General features: G+C 26.4%; 1 protein-coding gene across 1 annotated transcript in view; it reads right to left on the bottom strand.

Moving 5' to 3' along the window:
• Positions 1-2,956: 2,956 nt before the first annotated feature.
• Positions 2,957-26,374, bottom strand: part of LOC124809574 (NACHT, LRR and PYD domains-containing protein 12-like) — a 28,792-nt gene continuing 5,374 nt past the window's right edge. The window contains exons 2-3 of the mRNA XM_065787287.1: positions 24,968-25,024; positions 2,957-3,695 (exon numbers count right to left, since the gene is read on the bottom strand). Coding sequence (XP_065643359.1) covers positions 3,097-3,695; positions 24,968-25,024 — 656 coding nt within the window. The 3' untranslated portion in view covers positions 2,957-3,096. The remainder of the gene's footprint in view (positions 3,696-24,967; positions 25,025-26,374) is intronic.

Genomic DNA, 26,374 nt, shown 5'->3' with positions numbered 1-26,374 from the left:
ACGTGTTTTTCAGCGTTCTATTGATAATCGCCAGTTAAAATATATTCAATATTTAGGTGATGGAGACAGTAAAAGTTACATGAACGTTAAAAATACATACCCTGATATAGAAATTGAAAAGCTGGAATGCGTTTGACATTATCAAAAGAGAGTTGGAACACGGCTGCGGAATTTAAAGAAAAGAAAAAAAGGCCTTGGTGGTAAAGGACGTCGTACAAATGCAACAATTGATCGCTTACAAAATTTTGTTGGAGTTGCAATCAGACAAAATGCAGGTAACCTAAAGGAAATGAAGGCAGGAGTGTTTGCATCGCTATTTCATGCGGCTTCATCGAAAAATAATAGCTTACATTTTCCACACTGCCCTACTGGTTCAGACAGCTGGTGCATTACGATGCTGATAAAATAAATAAAACAACAACATATAAGCCAGGACCGGGTTTACCAATGGACGTTATTACGAAAGTGAGATATATATTTGAAGAGTTAAGCGAAGACAAAAATTTTTGCACGGCAAAACACAAAATACTAATGAATCGTTTAATAGAATGATTTGGGTATACCAAAACAAACATTTGTCTCGCTTACCCAATTAGAAAAAGGCGTATATGATGCTCTTGCTTACTTTGATATTGGAGCAAAAGCATCATTTGATATTTTTAAAGAACTGAACATGGAACCAGGCTTTCATATGATTGCAGGATGCAAAGTATTTAATAATGAAAGAAAAAGAAATGCTGAATATCGAATAAACCCTGATAATAAGTCAAGACAGCACTTTTATGTGCCAAAAAATTGAAAAAAAAAAGACAAAAAAATTGAAAAAGATAATGACTTGTCTGTACCTGGTGGATTTTGAAAATTTGGATTATTTTTTTCACCTATTTTACGAATAAAATATTACTGTATTTAAAGTTTTTACTTTAATCGAGTTTCTCTCAGAATAGCAATTTGTGGACGCCGGCCAATATATTTTGAGAACCGTATGATATTTTTTTTATGAAATTTTTATGAAGTGTTAAAAAATTTGACCTCAAAATTCGGTCGTCCTGTTGTGGTGGTGAGAAAAAGTTATAAAAAATCTATTCAATTTTTGGTCATTTTAGGGATATTTTGTGGTTAACGTGGCAACAATACGGATTTTCAAAAAAGAAGTTATTGCATTTTTATAAATTTAATATAAGCATGTTATCAATAATCATTTTTTGTAAAAATGGTTAGATTTAAAATCAGAGGGGGTACCCCTTTAACAACAGTGCTGCTAAACCTGCTTTTTATCAACTAAAAAAATAGATTGCCTGAAATATGCTCTACTCAGGGCCAACATTTAAGGTGTAGGATGTGCCCCTGCCCGTACGTGAGGGCAATATGTAGTAAAATTTTCAACGTTACTATATAAAACAAAATTTAAATTTATCGACAGATTTTACATCTTATATTGTAAATTTTGTAATAAACAAAAGTTATGACCCTGCAAAGTTTACACCCTCCTCATTTTAGAGGTCGGAAAATTTGCATGGTCATAACTTTTGTAATTTACAATATTTTTCTACAAATATTAAAATCTGTCGATAAATTTAAGTAGCAAAGTTGAAAATTTTACTACATTAGTGCCTTCACATATGTGTAGGGACAAGCCTTTTAGAGCTCTTTGTTTCCAGGCCTCCGCGATCCCAGTTTTTTGCAAGACCTCCTCATTTGGCATCGGTAAAAACATACTTAAGTTCGGAGTTTGCAAGGTGTGAAAGTATCCTATGTAGAACATAAAAAAAAATCCTGAGGGCGTTTGCGCATGTGTGTGCGTAGAGAGAAACTACACCCTCTACTCCTTATACCATACATCCTTTTATGTTGGCAAACTAGGATCTTTAGTCAAAATTTTAAGTTTTTATTGATTAGCTGGTTAATTGTGATAAATTAGAAAATCGAGGTACGTACTTCTAAATTGAACCCCTACCCCTATACGCTTTTTGACGACCTCCCCCCTTCCACCCTATGAGCGTACGTACTTATTGGACGACCCCTTTGAACTATTTGTTGGTCGTAAAAAAAAAGGTTTAATTAAATTTTAAATAAACTTTTTACATAAAAAAATGAAAACTATTAAAAAAAATATATATTAACTTAAAATATTTGTTTTAATATTTATTGAAATTTTATATTTTATAAAATTTTGATCGATTAAATAAAATTTAGAGACGGTTTAAAACTAAGTAAAAACGTGAGATGAAACATGAAATTTCGAACTGAAAAGCTTCGACGAAAAATTCTACTTAAACCATCGAATTTTTTTATTTTCTTGACGACGCATATCCCTTAAATAAACAATGGCGAAAACCTTGAAAAACTATTTTTTATCAACATTAATTCGTGTAAAAAGTGTATAAAAAGTGCAAAATAAATATATAAATAATTTTTATATTTATTATAAAATTAAATTTTTTCAAAATTTAACCAAATCAAAAAATTATGACTTTATCTTAAATATGGTACGACACTATTTGAAAAGAAATTATATCAAAATTAAAAAAATATATATATTTAATTTGCATATTTAGTAAAAATTCTTAAACATAATAAAAAATAAAAGTATACATAAAATATTTAACAAATATTTATAAACAATATTATTTAAAAAATTATATATTAATAACATAATAACTAAAAACTGAGAATATAATATAAATATAATATAAAATAAAAATATAACAAAAAAAAACAATAAATTATGTACCTTAAATAATAAATTATGTACCGTAATTTAAAAAGCATAATATTATTAATAATAATAACAATAAAAAATAATTATAACAATAAAAAAATTATAAAAATTTATATACCATAATATTAGTTATATTTAATAAATTAATAATTTATTAATTTATATTATAATTATAACTATTAATATATTTGAAAACGAATTATTTTATGATATTTTATTAATAAAAATTTAAACTTTTAAATAATAAATCTAATAAACTAATAAAATTAATTTGCATATTTAAAAACATATTTATTATAAATTAATACATTATATATTTCATTATTAATTTATAATTATTGTTTTTTTTTAATATATTTAAAATATTAAATATTTTATCGTGTTGTAAAGTTTTTTAATTCATCGAGGTTACTAAAATAATTTTCACGGTAGTTGATCCTAAACTTCTTGATATTCGAACAACGAATCCATTCATAAACTTCTTTAATAAAATCAATGTCGTTGTGAAGTTTAAGTTCTAATTCTTCACAAAGATTAATCCACGGAAGAAAATTCTCTTCAAAATCTTTTTTTGTTATTAAATGGCGTGAGATCGATATCTTCAACTCTTCAATCTTATCTTTCGGTTTCCATCCTTCGAAATTAATTGGACGATAAAAGTCGACATCGCGAACATTAGTTGAACATTGTATTAAAAGTTTTTTTTCTTCATCACTTAAAATATTTTTATCAACATATAACGACCATAACTTTCTTCCAGATTTTAAGTAATGATTTATGAAATAATTTTCGCAAGAAGTTAAGTAAGAAGTTTTTCCATCGTCAATCGAAATACTCCACAAATGTTTATCCATCATCCACCAATGTTTATCAACAATTGATTTTATTTCATCAGTAAATGATGATTGACTTTCATAAAAACATTCAATGAATAAATCATTGTAATCTTCATCATTACTTTTTCTTAGACGATCTAAAGTAAAATTAAATATTAATTATAAAAATAAACAAATAAATTATTAAAATAATAAATTATAACATTAAAAATTAAATAATCAAAATTATATACATTATAATATTCTACATATTCATACACATAATTTTATTAATTTTTATGAATTTAATGATTGAATAAAAAATCATATACAATTTTTTATTTTTATTAAATAGGTTATTATTTTACATAATAATATTATAGACACAAATAAATATTAAATTAAAATGATATATAAAAATATTAAAATAGTGAAACTTTTAAATAAAATAATTCTTTAAAAAAATTAAAAATATTAAAATAACTCTTAACAAATATAGACAATTTTTTAATTTTGTTAATTTAAACATTTTATCACATTTTTAAAACGAAGTAAATTAAATATAAGTAATAAATTAAATATATTTAAAATAACATAACAAAAATTATTCATTTATATAACTTAAAAATACTTTCTTTTATTCATATATTCCAAAAAAATTTCGTCGTTCGGTTGTTTTAATAAAATATAAAACATTTTATTAAACAAGTGAATGTTTTTTATAAATCAAATTTCAAAAGAAATTTTGTAAAAAGAATATTTGTTCATTCGATTTCGACGTCGATTAAAAACTTTGACGAATTTATTTCTTTAAGGACGATTTATAGTGAACTCGTAAAATACTGAAACTTTCAACAGTGCAGGAACAAAGTGCAGGAATAAAGTGCAGAAAAAAAAGTTAGGAAAAATATTTCGCACCTTTATTCACATAATTAACCCGTTCAAAATATCCGCATTTTCGCATTTTATCTTTCTTCCAAATGATATATTTTTATAAATTTTATAAGATAAAATATAATATGTGATACAAAATGCGTTTCTTGATTTATACTGAGCGATTAAAGTCTAAACAGAAATACGCAAGACTTATGAAAAAAGGCTGTCATGGTGAAATACAAAGAAATTAGAAAGATTCATAATAAAGAGACTTTTACACATCATAGTCAACATTATTTCATCATTAAAGCATAGCTACAAAATGTAATATATATACAATATATAAAAACAAGCAACAAACATACCTTAGATAAGCCGATAAACGATTAAATTTAAAATTTACCATAAAATTGCATCAAATGACATATTGTTTTAAAAAATAAAAAATAAATCCATGTAACAAACATTTTAACGTAAACAAGAAAATAATTTCTCATTCACAACTGTTTCATAAAAACAATATTTCTCTGAAACTTTTTGCAAAAGAAACACAGGTTCATGCCAGAATATTCAACTTAGACGAAATGTCGACTTACATTAAAAACAGTACCATATTGAACAAATGTTGTAAACATATAGAACGAAAAAGAAACGATTAAAAACAGTCGGTTGAAAATGCAATTGAATAATACCTCAGTATGTTATAAAAGTAGTATGACATAGATACGTACATACATTTATCATAATGTACTAGTTTTTGGCATAGAAAAGTATGGCAAACATTTTTTAAAGTAAAAAATTTGTAAAAACAATGTTTTCCACGCGACGATAACATTTTTTTTGCAGTGTAGAGTTTTTGTGGCGAGATGATGTGTTAACTTAAGAATTTTTTAAGGTTTATAAATATGCTTTTTTTTTTTTTGCACCACTAACGTTTTGAAGGCAGGTTGATTTCTTTTTCAACATATTTATTTAATTTTTTACATCTATTTTCAATGTACCCTTTAATTGAAAAACTTACTCTTTCATACTCAATTATCGTATTTCCAAGAGGAAACTCATATTATATTTCCATACGTTAAAAAAAAAAAAAAAAAACAAATTAACGAATACAAAACTTCAATTTCGTTAAAGCGTTATTTTCAAGTTGCGATATTCTTATAAAGAATTTTCATACACAAATGGAGATGAAACAATATAAAATCGTTCGTTTTTATAAAATATTTCACCATTTTCATATTAATTTAAAACTCTTTCCATTAACATATAACGATTAAATATATAAACAGTTTGAAAATTATAAACACGTATCTATATGCTATTTTATATTAAAAAGAATAAGCTTATAGATAGAAATCAAAATATTATAAAAAATGTTACATTAAATTGAAAGGTTTATATATTTTAGCAACTTAATCTTGTATATTTATAATATAATTAAACTAATATATCCACAACAAAATAATACTTATTATCATCAATCCTATACAAAAGACAGTCGTCGTAAGTTATTGTTTTAGAAATATATAAATTTAGTTTTAAAACAAAAAACTTTTTTAATAAAAACAAACAAATGAATATAAAACTGAAGAATTTACTTACGAATATATATTACTATATATAAATTACTTACGAATTTCAGGAAGTTTTGTTACCCGTGTATGTTTTAATAAACGATGGTGACGCTATGAGTTCGTAAAACTTTTTTAAGAAAAAAAAAAACGTTAGGTTGTATATACATAAAACTCGACGATCGAACTTTAAAAAGATCTCTTCACATATTCGAAAAAATTTTGAATCAACCGTTTAGTTTTATAGAATGATATCGTAACTATCGCAACCGTTTTTATGAAATATATAGTCTAATAAATGTCGAAAATGTCAATAATGTACCTCCAAATTGCTTAGAGTTGACAAAACATACATTAATTAAACATACATCAGTTAACTGAACCAAATCTAATCTAATTATGCCTTTCCAGGTCTCACGAAGATTTTTTATATTTTCTGAAATAAATTTTTTGAAATGTATTTTACTCAGTTTTATTACATTAATTATGGTATATTTATTTACTCAGTTTTATTACATTAATTATGGTATATTTATAGCGTTTAAAGTAGTTAGTTTAATTATATTTGAAATGAAAGTATTTGAGGCTTCACCATAAGGTTTAGATAACGTTAAAAGCTTGATATGTCGAATAATAAATTATATAATTTCGTTGGAGAACATAAACTATTAATTTAATTGATGTGAAATAAATAATAAATTATATATTTTCGTTGGAGAACATAAACTAATAATTTTATTGATGTGAAATAAATAAAATAAAAAATTAAAAAATAGATTTGGTTACTGTTATTTTGTCTGACGTCATTAAGATAATTTAAAAGCCACAAAAATGTGTAAAAACACGTTTTTTTAAAAGCAGAATTTACAGTTTGTAAATTATTATCAGTTACTTTAGTAATACCTATAAATGAAGCGAATATAAAGTTATATATTATAAATAACTTCATAAAAAATTTCTTATTATATAAACGTAACGAACTCAAGCAAACGATATATATAAAATACTTGTATTTATTATTTTCTTGATGTTTCCTATTTAAATCAGTTTTAAACCGTAACCGTTTTTTTTATAAAATGCTTAAATAATCTTGGAACAAATATGAAATACTTAAAATAATTAAAAAATTCCATCACAATTGCTATTTTAAATAAAAGAGCCGCATTTATCAAATTGATATAAATTACGAGTGACTATTTTAAAAAGCTAATTATATAATAAAAAAATTAAAAAAAAAAAAAAGTTTCTGAATTCTTTGAAGAAGTGTAACGTTTATATAATATAAATTTAATATGTTAATCATCATGTTCGAACATATCTTTTTGAACGTCAAAACCTGCTACAGTTTTTACGCAATTTCCGCAATAGATTTTTATGGGGGGAGGGGGGGGGGCAAACAATTAAGTGGATGGCATTATACCTTGCTAATCGTTTATTTTGTGAATATCTGGCATCTTTTTCTTTTATTTTCATTTCTTATGTTATCTTAGGATTGTTCTAAAACGGTGTAAAATATCACTGAGTTCTTTTGGTAACCCTAATTTTTTGAACTTCTTGAAATAAGTTTAAGACATCACTAATTCATGAGAATATCTCTTTAAGAAAACATTTCTCTAACAAAAGGTTGAGAAAATATAGTATTTTGTTAGACTAATAGATTTTTAGACTAGATTTTGTTTGACTAATAAATTCCGCTATATCTTTTGAACTTTCAAGATTAAATAATCTCACACTGTCATCCATATTAAAGGCAAATAGGAGGAATTACTAATATATTAAAAAAAAAAAATGAACAAAAAAAATATTTAAAAATATAAATAAATATGTTTTAATTATATGTACAAAAGCATAGGCGAAGAAAGAATTTTTAGGTGTTCGAGAGGTAACTTCCAGACATGGAGCAAACTCCAAACATTTATATGTTTATACTTATGTCAAATAATGAGGGTTTGCAAAAAATTGCGATGATTGGAGGCTGGGAACAAAAAAGCCCCAAAATTTTCGCCCTCCCTGCCCCAAACGTGAGAGCAACAAGTTGATAAAGTATTTTTTGTACTATTCTTAACTAGACTTATATTCATCGAAAAATTTTAGATTTCATTTTAAAATATTTTAGCGTTCAAAAATTATCACCATATAAAGTTTAAACCCCCCTCAATTTGGGGGGGGGGGTTGCAAATTTTTTATGGTAATAATTTTTAAACGCTAATAGATAATACTATGAAACTTAAAATTTATCGATGAATATAAGTCTAGTAAGAATAGTACAAAAAATACTTCATGAACTTGTTGCTCTTATGTTTGGGGCAGGGGGGCGAAAATTTTGCCAATGTACATTATTGCACCACAGGCAACGTAGATTAGAAACTTAAATAAAAACTGTGATTTCGCCTAAATCTTATCTATTTATGTGAAAATAAATTTGAAATACTTTTAACAAAACTATATTACAAAAAAAAAAAAAAAAATCAGGTGGTGTTAACCTGAATACTTGTAGTCTACTTGCATAATTACCCAGTAAACGCATAAACATCTTTTAAACGTCAAAAGAACGTTAAGACAAAACTTCAGATTTGGTCGATTATCCGTTTAGAACAAAATCCAGATTAACGTTAAGAGAAAACATCCATAAAACATCGATATTCAAACGTATTTTAGACGACTATTATAGGATTATTATTCGGAATCTTGAAATTTATAAACAAGATATAATTATAAAAGTGATGAAATTTATAAATAAGAGATAATTAAAAAAATGAAATTTTTAAATGAGATATAGTTATAAAAGACCTGGTCTTATTTTTTATATTTTTTATAACTATTATAATATGTTTATAAACTTTTATACTATACTACTTATAGTTTACTTTTATATTGTAAAACTTTATATAAAGTTATAAACTTTTTCCTATAGTGAGGATTTAGAGAAAAAATGTTCGTGCTCGTTCATGCTTAATAATTAAAAAAAAAAATGATCAAGCTTTTTGCAGTAGAAATTTCGTAGTAACAATTACTATCAAATATTTTTTAAATCTAATCTCAGCAGAAAATAAGTTTAATTTAAGATTAAGTCAAAGATTACTAATTAAATTAATAAACTCATAAACATATTTTGGATCACTGTTTTCTCAGGTTTAAGCATCATCAAAAACCTTCGTCTACCGCTTGATTGTCATACCCCTGTTTTTGTGCAACATCATCTTCCATGTTCGTATTTTGATCGTCTGATTTCGTTACCTGATTTGTAACCGCAAAAAACTAGGGTGAAATAGTTAGCATTTTAGATGTACATTCATAAATCAAAATTGGAATTATACAGAACAACTTTATATATAGAGGATTTTCGAAATGGAAGTTTCCAAAATTTCCTGTACCATCCTTGTTTATTTTTGACAAAAATTAGTAACGTCGCGACATAACATATGCAATGGTTTTTACCAGCTCAGTTCCACCAATTTTCTCTAGCAATGTAATGTAACTAAATTAGGCTAAAATGTATTTAAAATAAAAAAATAAATATTTAATTATCAAACTTCTTGATTATTACAAAGATGAATACCTACTGTTACACAACCATACTAGCTTTTACAAAATGAATTTTAACTGCTTATAAAACTTATGAAAAAAGTTCTTGCAGCAGGACTTTCATAATAAGAGACCAGCAACTCATTTTTTTTAACAGTGTCAATGTCGCCATCAATAATTTCTAAAACATCGGAGTCCATTGATATGTTGGCATTTAGTACAAAAGATTGTTGCGATAAGAGCTTTTTAACTTCCATGAATTAAAATGGTGCAATCGACATTCGTTTATTATTTATTTATAAATCGTTTTGCTTTCAGTTGTTGTAAGGAAGTTAATCTTAAAAACGTTAATCTTAAAGTCTAATCTATTTATTAGGCCAATGAAAAAAATTTTTTAATATGTTTTTCATTTCGTTTTAATTATGCCTATATAAACCGCATGACTTAAGCTGTTATGTTAGTCTTCTGACCAATGGCTATATTACTTTATTATAATATAATAAACGTTTATTAAACGTCGATCAAACATTTAGAATAGCGACTTATACTAGTCAATATTGTAAAACGTATATATAAAAAGTTTGAAATATGCATTTCAAATCAAGCGTCGATTTTCAGTCAATAATAGGTCCGAAACGTTTTATTTATTTTTCGACTGATTTTAACTAAATATTGACCAACTCTGAACAAATCTGTGTTTACTGGGTAAGTTCACTTGGCCACTGTTTTAACCCTAATCTATGCAAGTTTGGTGGTCAAGATAACCTAAGAACACCAAGATTAGTTTGTTCTGGTTTCAAAGAAGTACAAAAGAACTAATTTTCTGTCTGATCAATGAAAACAAAAATTGACTTCAGTTATTTTTTGATTAAAGAAGAACAATCTTAGGTAAGGGCATCTAATCAATTGCAAAGGTAAATATACAACATAAGAAAAAATTCATAATATGTTACAAGGAGAGCCAAAATCTGGCTCAACTTTCGACATATCATTTCGCAGTTCTGCAAACAGATTAACAAAAAAAAGACATAATTTAAAAAATAAATTTTTGGCCAAGACCTGGCTTGTTTCATTTAGCAGGCAATGGAAGCATAGGCTGACCAAAGGAATATCCAAAATCTTTTGGTTAACCTATAAAAAAGGAAGCAAAACAGCCTACAAAAAGTAGTGCAGCAGGACTGACACACCTTGATTTATTCAAGAATGATTTGCCAAGAATGCTGACAAGGAATGAAGTAATAAATTCAGTAACACAACCCTCAGAAAAAATACTTAAACCATAGTAACATAAACTAATGAAAGAACTGGTGAAGTATTAACCCCCAAAGATGTTATTTAAAGGCTAGGACAAATAAGAAAAAATAGAAACACAAAGAAAACAAAAAAAATAAAACAGAGAGAAACAAAACAGCACCAACTATGATGATAATTTTTAGAAAAAATGAAAGTGTGGTAGAATAAAAAAAGCCTAGATCACACACACAGACTCAGACAAAACGATAAAAATAAAAAAATCTAAGAATGATTTTAAAAAGTTATGTAAATTAATAAAACTAATTTTATACTCACAAGCAAAACACGCCAGCTAAAAGGATCAAATGAGCATTAAATTATGCAAGAAAAAATATAACAATCATTTTTCAATAGAAGTCACATAAATCAACAGTATAAACTTAAATCATAACTCAATAAGAAAAAAAAACAGAAACCAATAAAAGTAAAATAGTTTACAAACAATCCATTAGAAAAAATGTTCAGTCAAGTTATTTCTGTGTCTTTTGAAACGATTTATAAATCAATAGAAAGAAAATAAATCTAAAAGATGAAATATTATTATTACAATTGTTTTATACAAAGATTTTTAAATGTATAATTGGGCTTACCCCACATTCTAGAGTATTAATCATAAAGTCAGTTTAAAGCAATAGATATATAAAAAAAATGCAGGATCTAAATTTTTTCATAAAAACAAAAATGTAAAATCACCATGGATTACAAACAGTATAAGAAAATCTTCAAAACTCAAACAAAAATTATACATATATTATTTAAAAGTAAAAACAATCGAAAGTAAAATCCTCAACAAAAATTATGCAAAAAAATAACAAAGACTTAAAAAAGTAAAAAAAAAAAACACTCTGATTTATTCAAAAAAAAAACAACAAGTATGCACATTTTAAGGCAATTTACTTGTAACATAAAAACCAAGTCAATTTAACACAAATTAATTCTTCGATTAGATATATGTTTATAATATAATATTATTTTATAAGATAGGTGAAATTTATTTATAGAATTTTTATGTCCTTATAAAAAAAAAAAGAACCAATTTTCTGTCTGATCAAACAATTTTTTTTGAGGCCCAAAACTGAATTACTATGATGCCAAAAACATATATAAAAAAGCCAGCAAACAGGCTGTAAATAAAGAGGAAGAAGGTAAAGTTGTGCAAAAAATAAGAAAGCATTGAGAAAATCAATGCTAAAGAAGATGAAATAACAGAGTTTGATTGCAAAAGAACTGCAATATTACTAAAAGATAAAGATTTATTTGTTGTCAAAATTGAGCAGTGTACAAGTACTGGCTGGCCTTGTGCAGATCTGCAAAAACGAAAAACTATTGTCAAAACATGCCTAAACGAATTTGGAAAAGAAGGTGACAGAATTTAAGAAAAATATTTCCTTCTGCTTTGTTAAAGCAAAAAATTGAGATCATAAATGCGAAAATAAACAGAAAATAAAAAAAAACAGCAGTATGCTGCTGAAAGCCAAACTAAAAAAAATCATTATTGAAAACTTTTTTTTTTAAACTATGCAGAATAACAAAGTAAACAAATTAAAAGTAATATTTTTTTCTGTTCATTTAAATCATTTTCAATGCTAAATACTGGTGAAATCGTTGTTTACAATCTGATACAATAGTTTTAGGGTAAAATGGTTAGTAAAAACATTTTCAACTTCATTGTTATTTTTAGTCACATTAGGAGCAGCACAAAAAAATTGTTATTATTTCCTTGCAGAGTGTGTAATGTCATATCTGCAAAGTTACGAGATTATATCACAATATTTTGCAAAATAATGGATTTTTAAAGACAAATGATAAAAATGCCTTATAAGACAATTAGGTGGTACTAAACCTATTATTAAAATGTATTTAAAAAAATGCAAATTAAAAGTTTTATATATAAACCAAAATATAAAAATTTTGAAATTATTTGTAAAAAGAAAGTTTTTTTTTGCCTCGCTTACCCAAATCTAAAATAAACAATTTAAATGTATAGTAGCCACACATCATAGTTACAAAAAAAAAAAAAAAAATTAAAGTAAAGTTTACATATTTACGTATTCTTTTTAAGTACTTCATGTAAGAGTAAAGTTCCAAGACCAATACTCCAGACTTTTAAGACTAAAACCAAGTCTCCAGACCAACATCTCGTAAAAGAACCCATATTTCTTTAGTAAACCATATTCTGTTATTTTTTTGTGTTTGATATAAAATGGGCATTATTAATAGAAAAGACTTTAGGGCTTATTAGTTCTTAGCCTCTAAACCCTTATTTGTTCCCATCCTTGTTTATAAATGTTTCATAACACAACAACATTAAAAGTGCTATTTAAAAGAGATGTGAACAAGATTTAAATGATTAAAACCGTTTTTCATGCGCCATCTTTTGTTTTTTAAAGCGAAATCTATGATTGGATATCATTTATAATAAAAAGCCTAGCACCTACTGCACTCAGCTGAGCTCAGAAATTTTGGTTGAAAATTTTTGTCTATATATGATATTGTAATTTAAAGTAGATCACATGTGCGGCCTAGTGCAGCCTAATGTTATACTGCTTATGTAAAGGTAAGTTTAAACTTAGATAGTGTTAACCTAAATACTTCTTGTCTACTTGCATAATTAAGTTCACCTGACCACTGCCATAACAACTGTGATTTAGCTTAAATCTCACCTTTTTTTCGTAAAAATAAATTTTAAACAATATTTAAAATAATGTATTTACAAAAAGAATATTTAGTATTAACCTGAATATTGGTAGTCTACTTTGCACAATGTTATTGGATAATGGGATAAAAGCTTCTATTTTGATGTATATATTTATTTATATGTGTATAAATAATGGCGCTTCCTTGTATATTTTTATGCATGCATGTATATATACAAGGAGACACAAATATAAAAGCATTTAGATCAGTTATCTGCACTTAATCAGCAATCTGACATGATACTAATTTAGTGGGCTGGAAGGGCTTCTGTACATACATAGAAGTTGATTGAGTGTTTGGTTCTCACAACAATAGGTATTTTTTTATTATTCTTTGTTTTCTTTTTAATTTTAAGAAAAAAATTCTTAAGATGTTCAATACAATAAGACTCAAGCTCACACATATATCTATACTATTAGGCCATTAGCTAAAGTTAAATTTTACTATTTATATTTTATATATATTTTATAATATTTATTGTACACATTACTCTATAATAAAACGTAATAACAATGTAATTACGTAATCGCAAATTGTGCATCGCACTGCTGCTGTTTCCAAAAGATATTAAAAGTTAACTGCGCATTTTGGAAGCTTTCAAAATTATCTTCTAAATAGTTTAGTAAATATTGTCTGTCATAATCTAACCCTACTCACATGGATTAACCAATTATAGATTCTTTTACAATGATAGCGTCCAGCAATATAAAGCCTGGTTAACAGCTCTAGAGATGCTGTTGTAAAGCATCTTGTATAGACGGTATGGTGTTTGCTAAACATTAATTTTTTGAAAGTAGATTTATTTAGATTTGATTACACTACTTTAAAAACTAATTTTATATTTTAATCAAATAAAATTCTTGCAAAACTTTGTTTATTGTCATTCTCTTTAAAAATAATTGTAACCTATTTTTGCATGCTCTACTTTGTACAATTTTACCCCCTGTATTAATAACCTTTTAAGGCCCTGTAACTTTTTATCAGTTAACTTTTTCCCATATAGTGTTTTTGCACTTTTTGCTTCATTTATATTGAGCTCTGCGTTAGTGTAGAATTTATAAGATTTAAAAAAAAAAAATTTGTTGCTATGGACAGAGCTCCATAGCACAGTGGGACAAAATCTAGTTTTTTGTGCAAAAATTATTTTCGTAGTTTTTTTTATTAGAATAATTATATTTATATTATATTTATAAAATACATAAATAAAGTAATAAACACGTAATTATATAATATAAAAAAATATATTAAAAAAATTAGATTTTGGTGAAAAATTCGAAATATTTTTAATGGACAAGACAACTTTTATCAGTGTAAACATCAAAAATACTACTTTTCAACGCATGTATTTGTCATAAAAATAACTTTTTTATATTTATATTTACAGAACTTATATATAATAACAGTAGTAAAAGATTTTGTAGGCATTCTTTGTGTACTAAACATCTTTTTTCTATGTTCAGTATTTCTCATCAACTGACCATTAACCGAAGACCAATCTTATGTTATAACTTTTTTTATTGCAAAAAGTAGCAAAATATTCATGATGCATGGCTATTTACATACATTTAGCATGAGATTTACATAGTCGAATGTTTTGGAGGATATTGGAGGATAGTTTATCTGATAGTATAATACCTAATAGTAAAGGTTATTAGCAAAAAAATATTGAAAACTGTCTGTTTTTGATGCATAAAAACTAATGATTACACTTACGCTAAATTTTTTTTAAAAGTCTGAGCGAAAAAAATATTGTAACTATTGTAACTAAAATAATAAAAAAATTAATTAAAAGTTAATTAAAATAATTAATTTGATTATTAAAATAATATATTTTAAAATGAAAGTCAATAAAGTTATATTAAAACAATAGTAGCATAAGAAAGTTGATAAATAAAAAATGCAAAATAGCGTTTTGGAACACATGTCAAATTAACGTGTAAATAACTGGATAAACTTAAATTAATATTTAATGTTTTTTTAACTAGATACTTCCTTTAATGAACATGTCTTCACCATTATGACAAATTTTCACAGTGCAATGCTGACATTTATTTTTTGGTATTTTGGCACACTCTGTTCCACTGTGCATAGGCATAGAAATTTTAAGAAAATTGTGTTGCTATGGACAGGTGCTAATTTTCATGGACCATGTGTGTGATTTTGAAGGTTGGTCTGAGCCTTAAAATAAATGATTTAACTTTATCAACATGTCTACCAAGTATTATACTTTCATCCTAAATAGTACTAATTGTTACACTATTGTTAATTGTTTTAAATAAATTAGTCTGATACATCAGAAATTTTTAAGAAAGTTGTTAAAAGATCTCTTTTTTTTTGTTATTTTAGAATTTTTTATTTTAGACATGCGCCATATAGTATCACACTGTAAGTTTGGACCTGTTGTAAAAACAGAAAAATACTTAAACAAAAACAAAATACTTAATAGTTACTTTTTATGCATATCTTAATCTTATTTTGATTTATTTCATCTTACGCCATAGAGTATAAGTTTAATAGATTAAAACAAAATTTGGAGAACTTTTTGTTGCACATTTCTGATAGGTGTCAATTAATGCGAAAATAACATAAAATTACAATAATCATAAACTCTACCTCTATAAATCTCTTACTATTTCCTGTATAGAATACTTATGTAATTTTTTAAAACCTTCTCTCTTTTAGATAAGGTCTCTTTTAAATAAACATTGTAAATGTCATTGGACCTGCTTAAGTAGCAAAACTTTAGCCTCCTTCATATTATCATATGGCTGCATCTCTTTTTCTTTTCAATAAATAGCACCCTAGCCACTATGTGAAAATAAATTTGAAATACTTTTAACAAAACTATATTACAAAAAAAAAAAAAAAATCAGGTGGTGTTAACCTGAATACTTGTAGTCTACTTGCATAATTACCCAGTAAACGCATAAACATCTTTTAAACGTCAAAAGAACGTTAAGACAAAACTTCAGATTTGGTCGATTATCCGTTTAGAACAAAATCCAGATTAACGTTAAGAGAAAACATCCATAAAACATCGATATTCAAACGTATTTTAGACGACTATTATAGGATTATTATTCGGAATCTTGAAATTTATAAACAAGATATAATTATAAAAGTGATGAAATTTATAAATAAGAGATAATTAAAAAAATGAAATTTTTAAATGAGATATAGTTATAAAAGACCTGGTCTTATTTTTTATATTTTTTATAACTATTATAATATGTTTATAAACTTTTATACTATACTACTTATAGTTTACTTTTATATTGTAAAACTTTATATAAAGTTATAAACTTTTTCCTATAGTGAGGATTTAGAGAAAAAATGTTCGTACTCGTTCATGCTTAATAATTAAAAAAAAAAATGATCAAGCTTTTTGCAGTAGAAATTTCGTAGTGACAATTACTATCAAATATTTTTTAAATCTAATCTCAGCAGAAAATAAGTTTAATTTAAGATTAAGTCAAAGATTACTAATTAAATTAATAAACTCATAAACATATTTTGGATCACTGTTTTCTCAGGTTTAAGCATCATCAAAAACCTTCGTCTACCGCTTGATTGTCATACCCCTGTTTTTGTGCAACATCATCTTCCATGTTCGTATTTTGATCGTCTGATTTCGTTACCTGATTTGTAACCGCAAAAAACTAGGGTGAAATAGTTAGCATTTTAGATGTACATTCATAAATCAAAATTGGAATTATACAGAACAACTTTATATATAGAGGATTTTCGAAATGGAAGTTTCCAAAATTTCCTGTACCATCCTTGTTTATTTTTGACAAAAATTAGTAACGTCGCGACATAACATATGCAATGGTTTTTACCAGCTCAGTTCCACCAATTTTCTCTAGCAATGTAATGTAACTAAATTAGGCTAAAATGTATTTAAAATAAAAAAATAAATATTTAATTATCAAACTTCTTGATTATTACAAAGATGAATACCTACTGTTACACAACCATACTAGCTTTTACAAAATGAATTTTAACTGCTTATAAAACTTATGAAAAAAGTTCTTGCAGCAGGACTTTCATAATAAGAGACCAGCAACTCATTTTTTTTAACAGTGTCAATGTCGCCATCAATAATTTCTAAAACATCGGAGTCCATTGATATGTTGGCATTTAGTACAAAAGATTGTTGCGATAAGAGCTTTTTAACTTCCATGAATTAAAATGGTGCAATCGACATTCGTTTATTATTTATTTATAAATCGTTTTGCTTTCAGTTGTTGTAAGGAAGTTAATCTTAAAAACGTTAATCTTAAAGTCTAATCTATTTATTAGGCCAATGAAAAAAATTTTTTAATATGTTTTTCATTTCGTTTTAATTATGCCTATATAAACCGCATGACTTAAGCTGTTATGTTAGTCTTCTGACCAATGGCTATATTACTTTATTATAATATAATAAACGTTTATTAAACGTCGATCAAACATTTAGAATAGCGACTTATACTAGTCAATATTGTAAAACGTATATATAAAAAGTTTGAAATATGCATTTCAAATCAAGCGTCGATTTTCAGTCAATAATAGGTCCGAAACGTTTCATTTATTTTTCGACTGATTTTAACTAAATATTGACCAACTCTGAACAAATCTGTGTTTACTGGGTAAGTTCACTTGGCCACTGTTTTAACCCTAATCTATGCAAGTTTGGTGGTCAAGATAACCTAAGAACACCAAGATTAGTTTGTTCTGGTTACAAAGAAGTACAAAAGAACTAATTTTCTGTCTGATCAATGAAAACAAAAATTGACTTCAGTTATTTTTTGATTAAAGAAGAACAATCTTAGGTAAGGGCATCTAATCAATTGCAAAGGTAAATATACAACATAAGAAAAAATTCATAATATGTTACAAGGAGAGCCAAAATCTGGCTCAACTTTCGACATATCATTTCGCAGTTCTGCAAACAGATTAACAAAAAAAAGACATAATTTAAAAAATAAATTTTTGGCCAAGACCTGGCTTGTTTCATTTAGCAGGCAATGGAAGCATAGGCTGACCAAAGGAATATCCAAAATCTTTTGGTTAACCTATAAAAAAGGAAGCAAAACAGCCTACAAAAAGTAGTGCAGCAGGACTGACACACCTTGATTTATTCAAGAATGATTTGCCAAGAATGCTGACAAGGAATGAAGTAATAAATTCAGTAACACAACCCTCAGAAAAAATACTTAAACCATAGTAACATAAACTAATGAAAGAACTGGTGAAGTATTAACCCCCAAAGATGTTATTTAAAGGCTAGGACAAATAAGAAAAAATAGAAACACAAAGAAAACAAAAAAAATAAAACAGAGAGAAACAAAACAGCACCAACTATGATGATAATTTTTAGAAAAAATGAAAGTGTGGTAGAATAAAAAAAGCCTAGATCACACACACAGACTCAGACAAAACGATAAAAATAAAAAAATCTAAGAATGATTTTAAAAAGTTATGTAAATTAATAAAACTAATTTTATACTCACAAGCAAAACACGCCAGCTAAAAGGATCAAATGAGCATTAAATTATGCAAGAAAAAATATAACAATCATTTTTCAATAGAAGTCACATAAATCAACAGTATAAACTTAAATCATAACTCAATAAGAAAAAAAAACAGAAACCAATAAAAGTAAAATAGTTTACAAACAATCCATTAGAAAAAATGTTCAGTCAAGTTATTTCTGTGTCTTTTGAAACGATTTATAAATCAATAGAAAGAAAATAAATCTAAAAGATGAAATATTATATATGTGGTAACAATTGTTTTATACAAAGATTTTTAAATGTATAATTGGGCTTACCCCACATTCTAGAGTATTAATCATAAAGTCAGTTTAAAGCAATAGATATATAAAAAAAATGCAGGATCTAAATTTTTTCATAAAAACAAAAATGTAAAATCACCATGGATTACAAACAGTATAAGAAAATCTTCAAAACTCAAACAAAAATTATACATATATTATTTAAAAGTAAAAACAATCGAAAGTAAAATCCTCAACAAAAATTATGCAAAAAAATAACAGACTTAAAAAAGTAAAAAAAAAAAACACTCTGATTTATTCAAAAAAAAAACAACAAGTATGCACATTTTAAGGCATTTACTTGTAACATAAAAACCAAGTCAATTTAACACAAATTAATTCTTCGATTAGATATATGTTTATAATATAATATTATTTTATAAGATAGGTGAAATTTATTTATAGAATTTTTATGTCCTTATAAAAAAAAAAAGAACCAATTTTCTGTCTGATCAAACAATTTTTTTTGAGGCCCAAAACTGAATTACTATGATGCCAAAAACATATATAAAAAAGCCAGCAAACAGGCTGTAAATAAAGAGGAAGAAGGTAAAGTTGTGCAAAAAATAAGAAAGCATTGAGAAAATCAATGCTAAAGAAGATGAAATAACAGAGTTTGATTGCAAAAGAACTGCAATATTACTAAAAGATAAAGATTTATTTGTTGTCAAAATTGAGCAGTGTACAAGTACTGGCTGGCCTTGTGCAGATCTGCAAAAACGAAAAACTATTGTCAAAACATGCCTAAACGAATTTGGAAAAGAAGGTGACAGAATTTAAGAAAAATATTTCCTTCTGCTTTGTTAAAGCAAAAAATTGAGATCATAAATGCGAAAATAAACAGAAAATAAAAAAAAACAGCAGTATGCTGCTGAAAGCCAAACTAAAAAAAATCATTATTGAAAACTTTTTTTTTTAAACTATGCAGAATAACAAAGTAAACAAATTAAAAGTAATATTTTTTTCTGTTCATTTAAATCATTTTCAATGCTGAATACTGGTGAAATCGTTGTTTACAATCTGATACAATAGTTTTAGGGTAAAATGGTTAGTAAAAACATTTTCAACTTCATTGTTATTTTTAGTCACATTAGGAGCAGCACAAAAAAATTGTTATTATTTCCTTGCAGAGTGTGTAATGTCATATCTGCAAAGTTACGAGATTATATCACAATATTTTGCAAAATAATGGATTTTTAAAGACAAATGATAAAAATGCCTTATAAGACAATTAGGTGGTACTAAACCTATTATTAAAATGTATTTAAAAAAATGAAAATTAAAAGTTTTATATATAAACCAAAATATAAAAATTTTGAAATTATTTGTAAAAAGAAAGTTTTTTTTTGCCTCGCTTACCCAAATCTAAAATAAACAATTTAAATGTATAGTAGCCACACATCATAGTTACAAAAAAAAAAAAAAAAAATTAAAGTAAAGTTTACATATTTACGTATTCTTTTTAAGTACTTCATGTAAGAGTAAAGTTCCAAGACCAATACTCCAGACTTTTAAGACTAAAACCAAGTCTCCAGACCAACATCTCGTAAAAGAACCCATATTTCTTTAGTAAACCATATTCTGTTATTTTTTTGTGTTTGATATAAAATGGGCATTATTAATAGAAAAGACTTTAGGGCTTATTAGTTCTTAGCCTCTAAACCCTTATTTGTTCCCATCCTTGTTTATAAATGTTTCATAACACAACAACATTAAAAGTGCTATTTAAAAGAGATGTGAACAAGATTTAAATGATTAAAACCGTTTTTCATGCGCCATCTTTTGTTTTTTAAAGCGAAATCTATGATTGGATATCATTTATAATAAAAAGCCTAGCACCTACTGCACTCAGCTGAGCTCAGAAATTTTGGTTGAAAATTTTTGTCTATATATGATATTGTAATTTAAAGTAGATCACATGTGCGGCCTAGTGCAGCCTAATGTTATACTGCTTATGTAAAGGTAAGTTTAAACTTAGATAGTGTTAACCTAAATACTTCTTGTCTACTTGCATAATTAAGTTCACCTGACCACTGCCATAACAACTGTGATTTAGCTTAAATCTCACCTTTTTTTCGTAAAAATAAATTTTAAACAATATTTAAAATAATGTATTTACAAAAAGAATATTTAGTATTAACCTGAATATTGGTAGTCTACTTTGCACAATGTTATTGGATAATGGGATAAAAGCTTCTATTTTGATGTATATATTTATTTATATGTGTATAAATAATGGCGCTTCCTTGTATATTTTTATGCATGCATGTATATATACAAGGAGACACAAATATAAAAGCATTTAGATCAGTTATCTGCACTTAATCAGCAATCTGACATGATACTAATTTAGTGGGCTGGAAGGGCTTCTGTACATACATAGAAGTTGATTGAGTGTTTGGTTCTCACAACAATAGGTATTTTTTTATTATTCTTTGTTTTCTTTTTAATTTTAAGAAAAAAATTCTTAAGATGTTCAATACAATAAGACTCAAGCTCACACATATATCTATACTATTAGGCCATTAGCTAAAGTTAAATTTTACTATTTATATTTTATATATATTTTATAATATTTATTGTACACATTACTCTATAATAAAACGTAATAACAATGTAATTACGTAATCGCAAATTGTGCATCGCACTGCTGCTGTTTCCAAAAGATATTAAAAGTTAACTGCGCATTTTGGAAGCTTTCAAAATTATCTTCTAAATAGTTTAGTAAATATTGTCTGTCATAATCTAACCCTACTCACATGGATTAACCAATTATAGATTCTTTTACAATGATAGCGTCCAGCAATATAAAGCCTGGTTAACAGCTCTAGAGATGCTGTTGTAAAGCATCTTGTATAGACGGTATTGTGTTTGCTAAACATTAATTTTTTGAAAGTAGATTTATTTAGATTTGATTACACTACTTTAAAAACTAATTTTATATTTTAAACAAATAAAATTCTTGCAAAACTTTGTATATTGTCATTCTCTTTAAAAATAATTGTAACCTATTTTTGCATGCTCTACTTTGTACAATTTTACCCCCTGTATTAATAACCTTTTAAGGCCCTGTAACTTTTTATCAGTTAACTTTTTCCCATATAGTGTTTTTGCACTTTTTGCTTCATTTATATTGAGCTCTGCGTTAGTGTAGAATTTATAAGATTTAAAAAAAAAAAATTTGTTGCTATGGACAGAGCTCCATAGCACAGTGGGACAAAATCTAGTTTTTTGTGCAAAAATTATTTTCGTAGTTTTTTTTATTAGAATAATTATATTTATATTATATTTATAAAATACATAAATAAAGTAATAAACACGTAATTATATAATATAAAAAAATATATTAAAAAAATTAGATTTTGGTGAAAAATTCGAAATATTTTTAATGGACAAGACAACTTTTATCAGTGTAAACATCAAAAATACTACTTTTCAACGCATGTATTTGTCATAAAAATAACTTTTTTATATTTATATTTACAGAACTTATATATAATAACAGTAGTAAAAGATTTTGTAGGCATTCTTTGTGTACTAAACATCTTTTTTCTATGTTCAGTATTTCTCATCAACTGACCATTAACCGAAGACCAATCTTATGTTATAACTTTTTTTATTGCAAAAAGTAGCAAAATATTCATGATGCATGGCTATTTACATACATTTAGCATGAGATTTACATAGTCGAATGTTTTGGAGGATATTGGAGGATAGTTTATCTGATAGTATAATACCTAATAGTAAAGGTTATTAGCAAAAAAATATTGAAAACTGTCTGTTTTTGATGCATAAAAACTAATGATTACACTTACGCTAAATTTTTTTTAAAAGTCTGAGCGAAAAAAATATTGTAACTATTGTAACTAAAATAATATATTGTAAAAAATATTGTAAATATTGTAACTAAAATAATATATTTTAAAATGAAAGTCAATAAAGTTAATTTAAAACAATAGTAGCATAAGAAAGTTGATAAATAAAAAATGCAAAATAGCGTTTTGGAACACATGTCAAATTAACCTGTAAATAACTGCATATAATTACACTTAAATTAATATTTAATGTTTTTTTGTCTAGATATTTCCTTTAATGATCATGTCTTCACCATTATGACAAATTTTCACGGTGCAATGCTGCATTTATTTTTTGGTATTTTGGCACACTCTGTTCCACTGTGCATAGGCATAGAAATTTTAAGAAAATTGTGTTGCTATGGACAGGTGCTAATTTTCATGGACCATGTGTGTGATTTTGAAGGCTTGTCTGAGCCTTAAAATAAATGATTTAACTTTATCAACATGTCTACCAAGTATTATACTTTCATCCTAAATAGCACCAATTGTGTACACTATTGTTAATTGTTTTAAATAAATTAGTCTGATACATCAGAAATTTTTAAGAAAGTTGTTAAAAGATCTTTTTTTATGTTATTTTAGAATTTTTTATTTTAGACATGTGCCATATAGTATCACACTGTAAGTTTGGACCTGTTGTAAAAACAGAATACTTAATAGTTACTTTTTATGCATATCTTAATCTTGTTATGGTTTATTTCATCTTTCGCCATAGAGTATAAGTTTAATAGAATAAAAAAAAGTTTAGAGAACTTTTTGTTGCACGTTTCTGATGGTTGTCAATTAATGCGGAAATAACATAAGATTTTAAGCATCATAAACTCTACCTCTTTAAATCTCTTACTATTCCCTGTATAGAATATTTATGTAATTTTTTAGCTGGTTCTTTTAAAACCTTCTCTCTTTTAGAAAAGGTCTCTTTTAAATAAACATGCTAAATGTCATTGGACCTGCTTAAGCAGCTAAACTTTAGCCTTCTTCATACTGTCAACTTGTTTCTCCGCGCAGCGGCCTTGTTCGTCAAGGTTTGTGTTTCGGAGTTAGAGAGTTGAGAGAGGGTTATAGCAACAATTAAGTAACCTCCTCATCTGTAGTGGCCTTCTTGGCCTTGAGGAGGTGAATAACAAAAAAAAAAAAAAAAAAAAAATGGTTGCATCTCTTTTTCTTTTCTATAAATAGCACCCTAGCCACTATATTAACAGGCTATCACCGCTTGTTCCATTAACTAAAACTTAATCTTGCATGTCTCTGCATTTAAATAAGTCCTATTGTTTTACTGTTATTACTTCTTCATGCTCAAAATTTAATTGGTTTTTTCCGTCATTAGTTTAGAACCCTTTCTTTTCTTTATGTTTTCCTGCCTCATACAAATTACAGTTTAAGCCATCTGTTAACTGTTTTAGTTACTATATTAAACATACATAGATTCTGTATTTAGGCATAATATATTATTTTTGCAAAATACCTAGTCTATGGAATGTCTCCACTGAGTAACTAATGTTAATTGACATCAATTCATGAAAGCCTTTTTTTTTAAAACATAAAAATGGTATACAAGATTTTAGTTTTTTTTTTTTTAAAACTTATAAGAATGTTTAACAAGGAAAGCAAACACAGCTTAAGGACATATTGATAAGGCAAATATTGTTTTTTTGCTCTGCTCACATGCTTATTCTTTATTCTACACAAAACTGTGTAATTTTTGTAATGACAAAACAAAATCATTAAACTAAAAAAAAAAAAAAATTTTGAAGAATATTATTAATAATTTACTAAAATATAAACGTTCTTACTAAAAATCCATATTATTCCAGTATGACTAATCTTTCTGTTCCCAGAGAACCAGTTTCCTAAGATATATTTTAATAAATATATATTTTATTGAATAATATAATATATATTTTTAATGCAACAAAATGCTTGTTTCATTTTACAAAAGTTTGAAAATAATTTTTTAAAAATTAAAGTTTTTTTTTTATAACTGATAGGCTGCCCCAACCAGACTCTCAGGTGATGTAGCGACACTTTCTTGCTGCAGCAGGCAATAAAATAATTAATGTAGCACCACTCCTTTGTAGCAGCAGACTATAAAATAGTCAATGCAGCAACACTCCCTTGTAGCAGCAGGCTATAAGATAGTAAATGTAGCATGTTTAACATTCAGAAGATAAGAAGTTTTCATTATTATTATCTCTTATTTCCACTAGTTGCATTCTACCTGATAAAGCCAACAAACAGGTTGATCCATTGCTTGATATTCATGTCACTCCAGCTTCTGTCTAAAGTAAATCTAAAGTAATTTCCTGTGTAGATTCGTTTACAGCTTAAGGTCCGGAAAACATACCTGTTAAAGTCTTAAAGAAGTATTTTTCAGAGCTGTTGTCTATACTTTAAAAACTATTTAAAAAGTGCTTTTAAGAGTCTTGTTTTCTAGCCTGCTGGAAAGTAGCATCTTTTAGCAGCACAGATTTTTAAAAATTCTAGAGAGCGATCTGACTCAACTTATTACCATCTCATTAGTCTTCTTACTATAATAAGCAATGTTTTCGATTAATGTCTTTAATCAACAAATACCTAATCTTCCATCTTGAATCTAATAACTTACTTTCTGATCATCATTATGGACTTTGATCTTCTCGCACTACTGCTAATTTGTTAACAGTAAAAACGATAGGTTTTATTGTGCATTTGATGGATGTGGAGAGGTTAAGGTTATCGCTCTCAATACTTCTAAAGTCTTTAATAAGGTTTACCATGCTGGTCATCTCCATAAGCTTTCTTCTTACGATGTATCTGGCAACATCTTTAAGGTTACTGAATCCTTCCTTACTAATTGTAGTATAAAAGTTAACCTCAATGTACAGTACTCTTCTTCATATCCTGTAACTTCAGGGATACCTCAAGGTTCTATCCTTGGCCCTATACTCCTTTTAATTTACATTACCAATCTCCCAGAAATTCTCACATCTGAGGTGACATTGTTTGCTGATGATAGTACCATTTATTCTTGTCTTGATAAGAAGCCAGTACTATCTGATAGCTTGGAGGGGACATTTGAGCTTGAAAAAGATCTTCTGCAACAGCAGAAAAGTTTACCAACCAAACACAGTGGCTGGTGAGCTTTAATTCTAATAAAACTCAATATTTTTCAGCTGATCATCATCGCAATAACCTAGATCTTCCTATATTAATAACAGTAA

The sequence above is a fragment of the Hydra vulgaris genome, chromosome 01 (assembly GCF_038396675.1).
Source record: "Hydra vulgaris chromosome 01, alternate assembly HydraT2T_AEP".
NCBI lineage: Eukaryota > Metazoa > Cnidaria > Hydrozoa > Anthoathecata > Hydridae > Hydra > Hydra vulgaris.
Note: the sequence above shows the minus strand (reverse complement) of the source record. Positions and strands in the feature narration are given on the sequence as shown.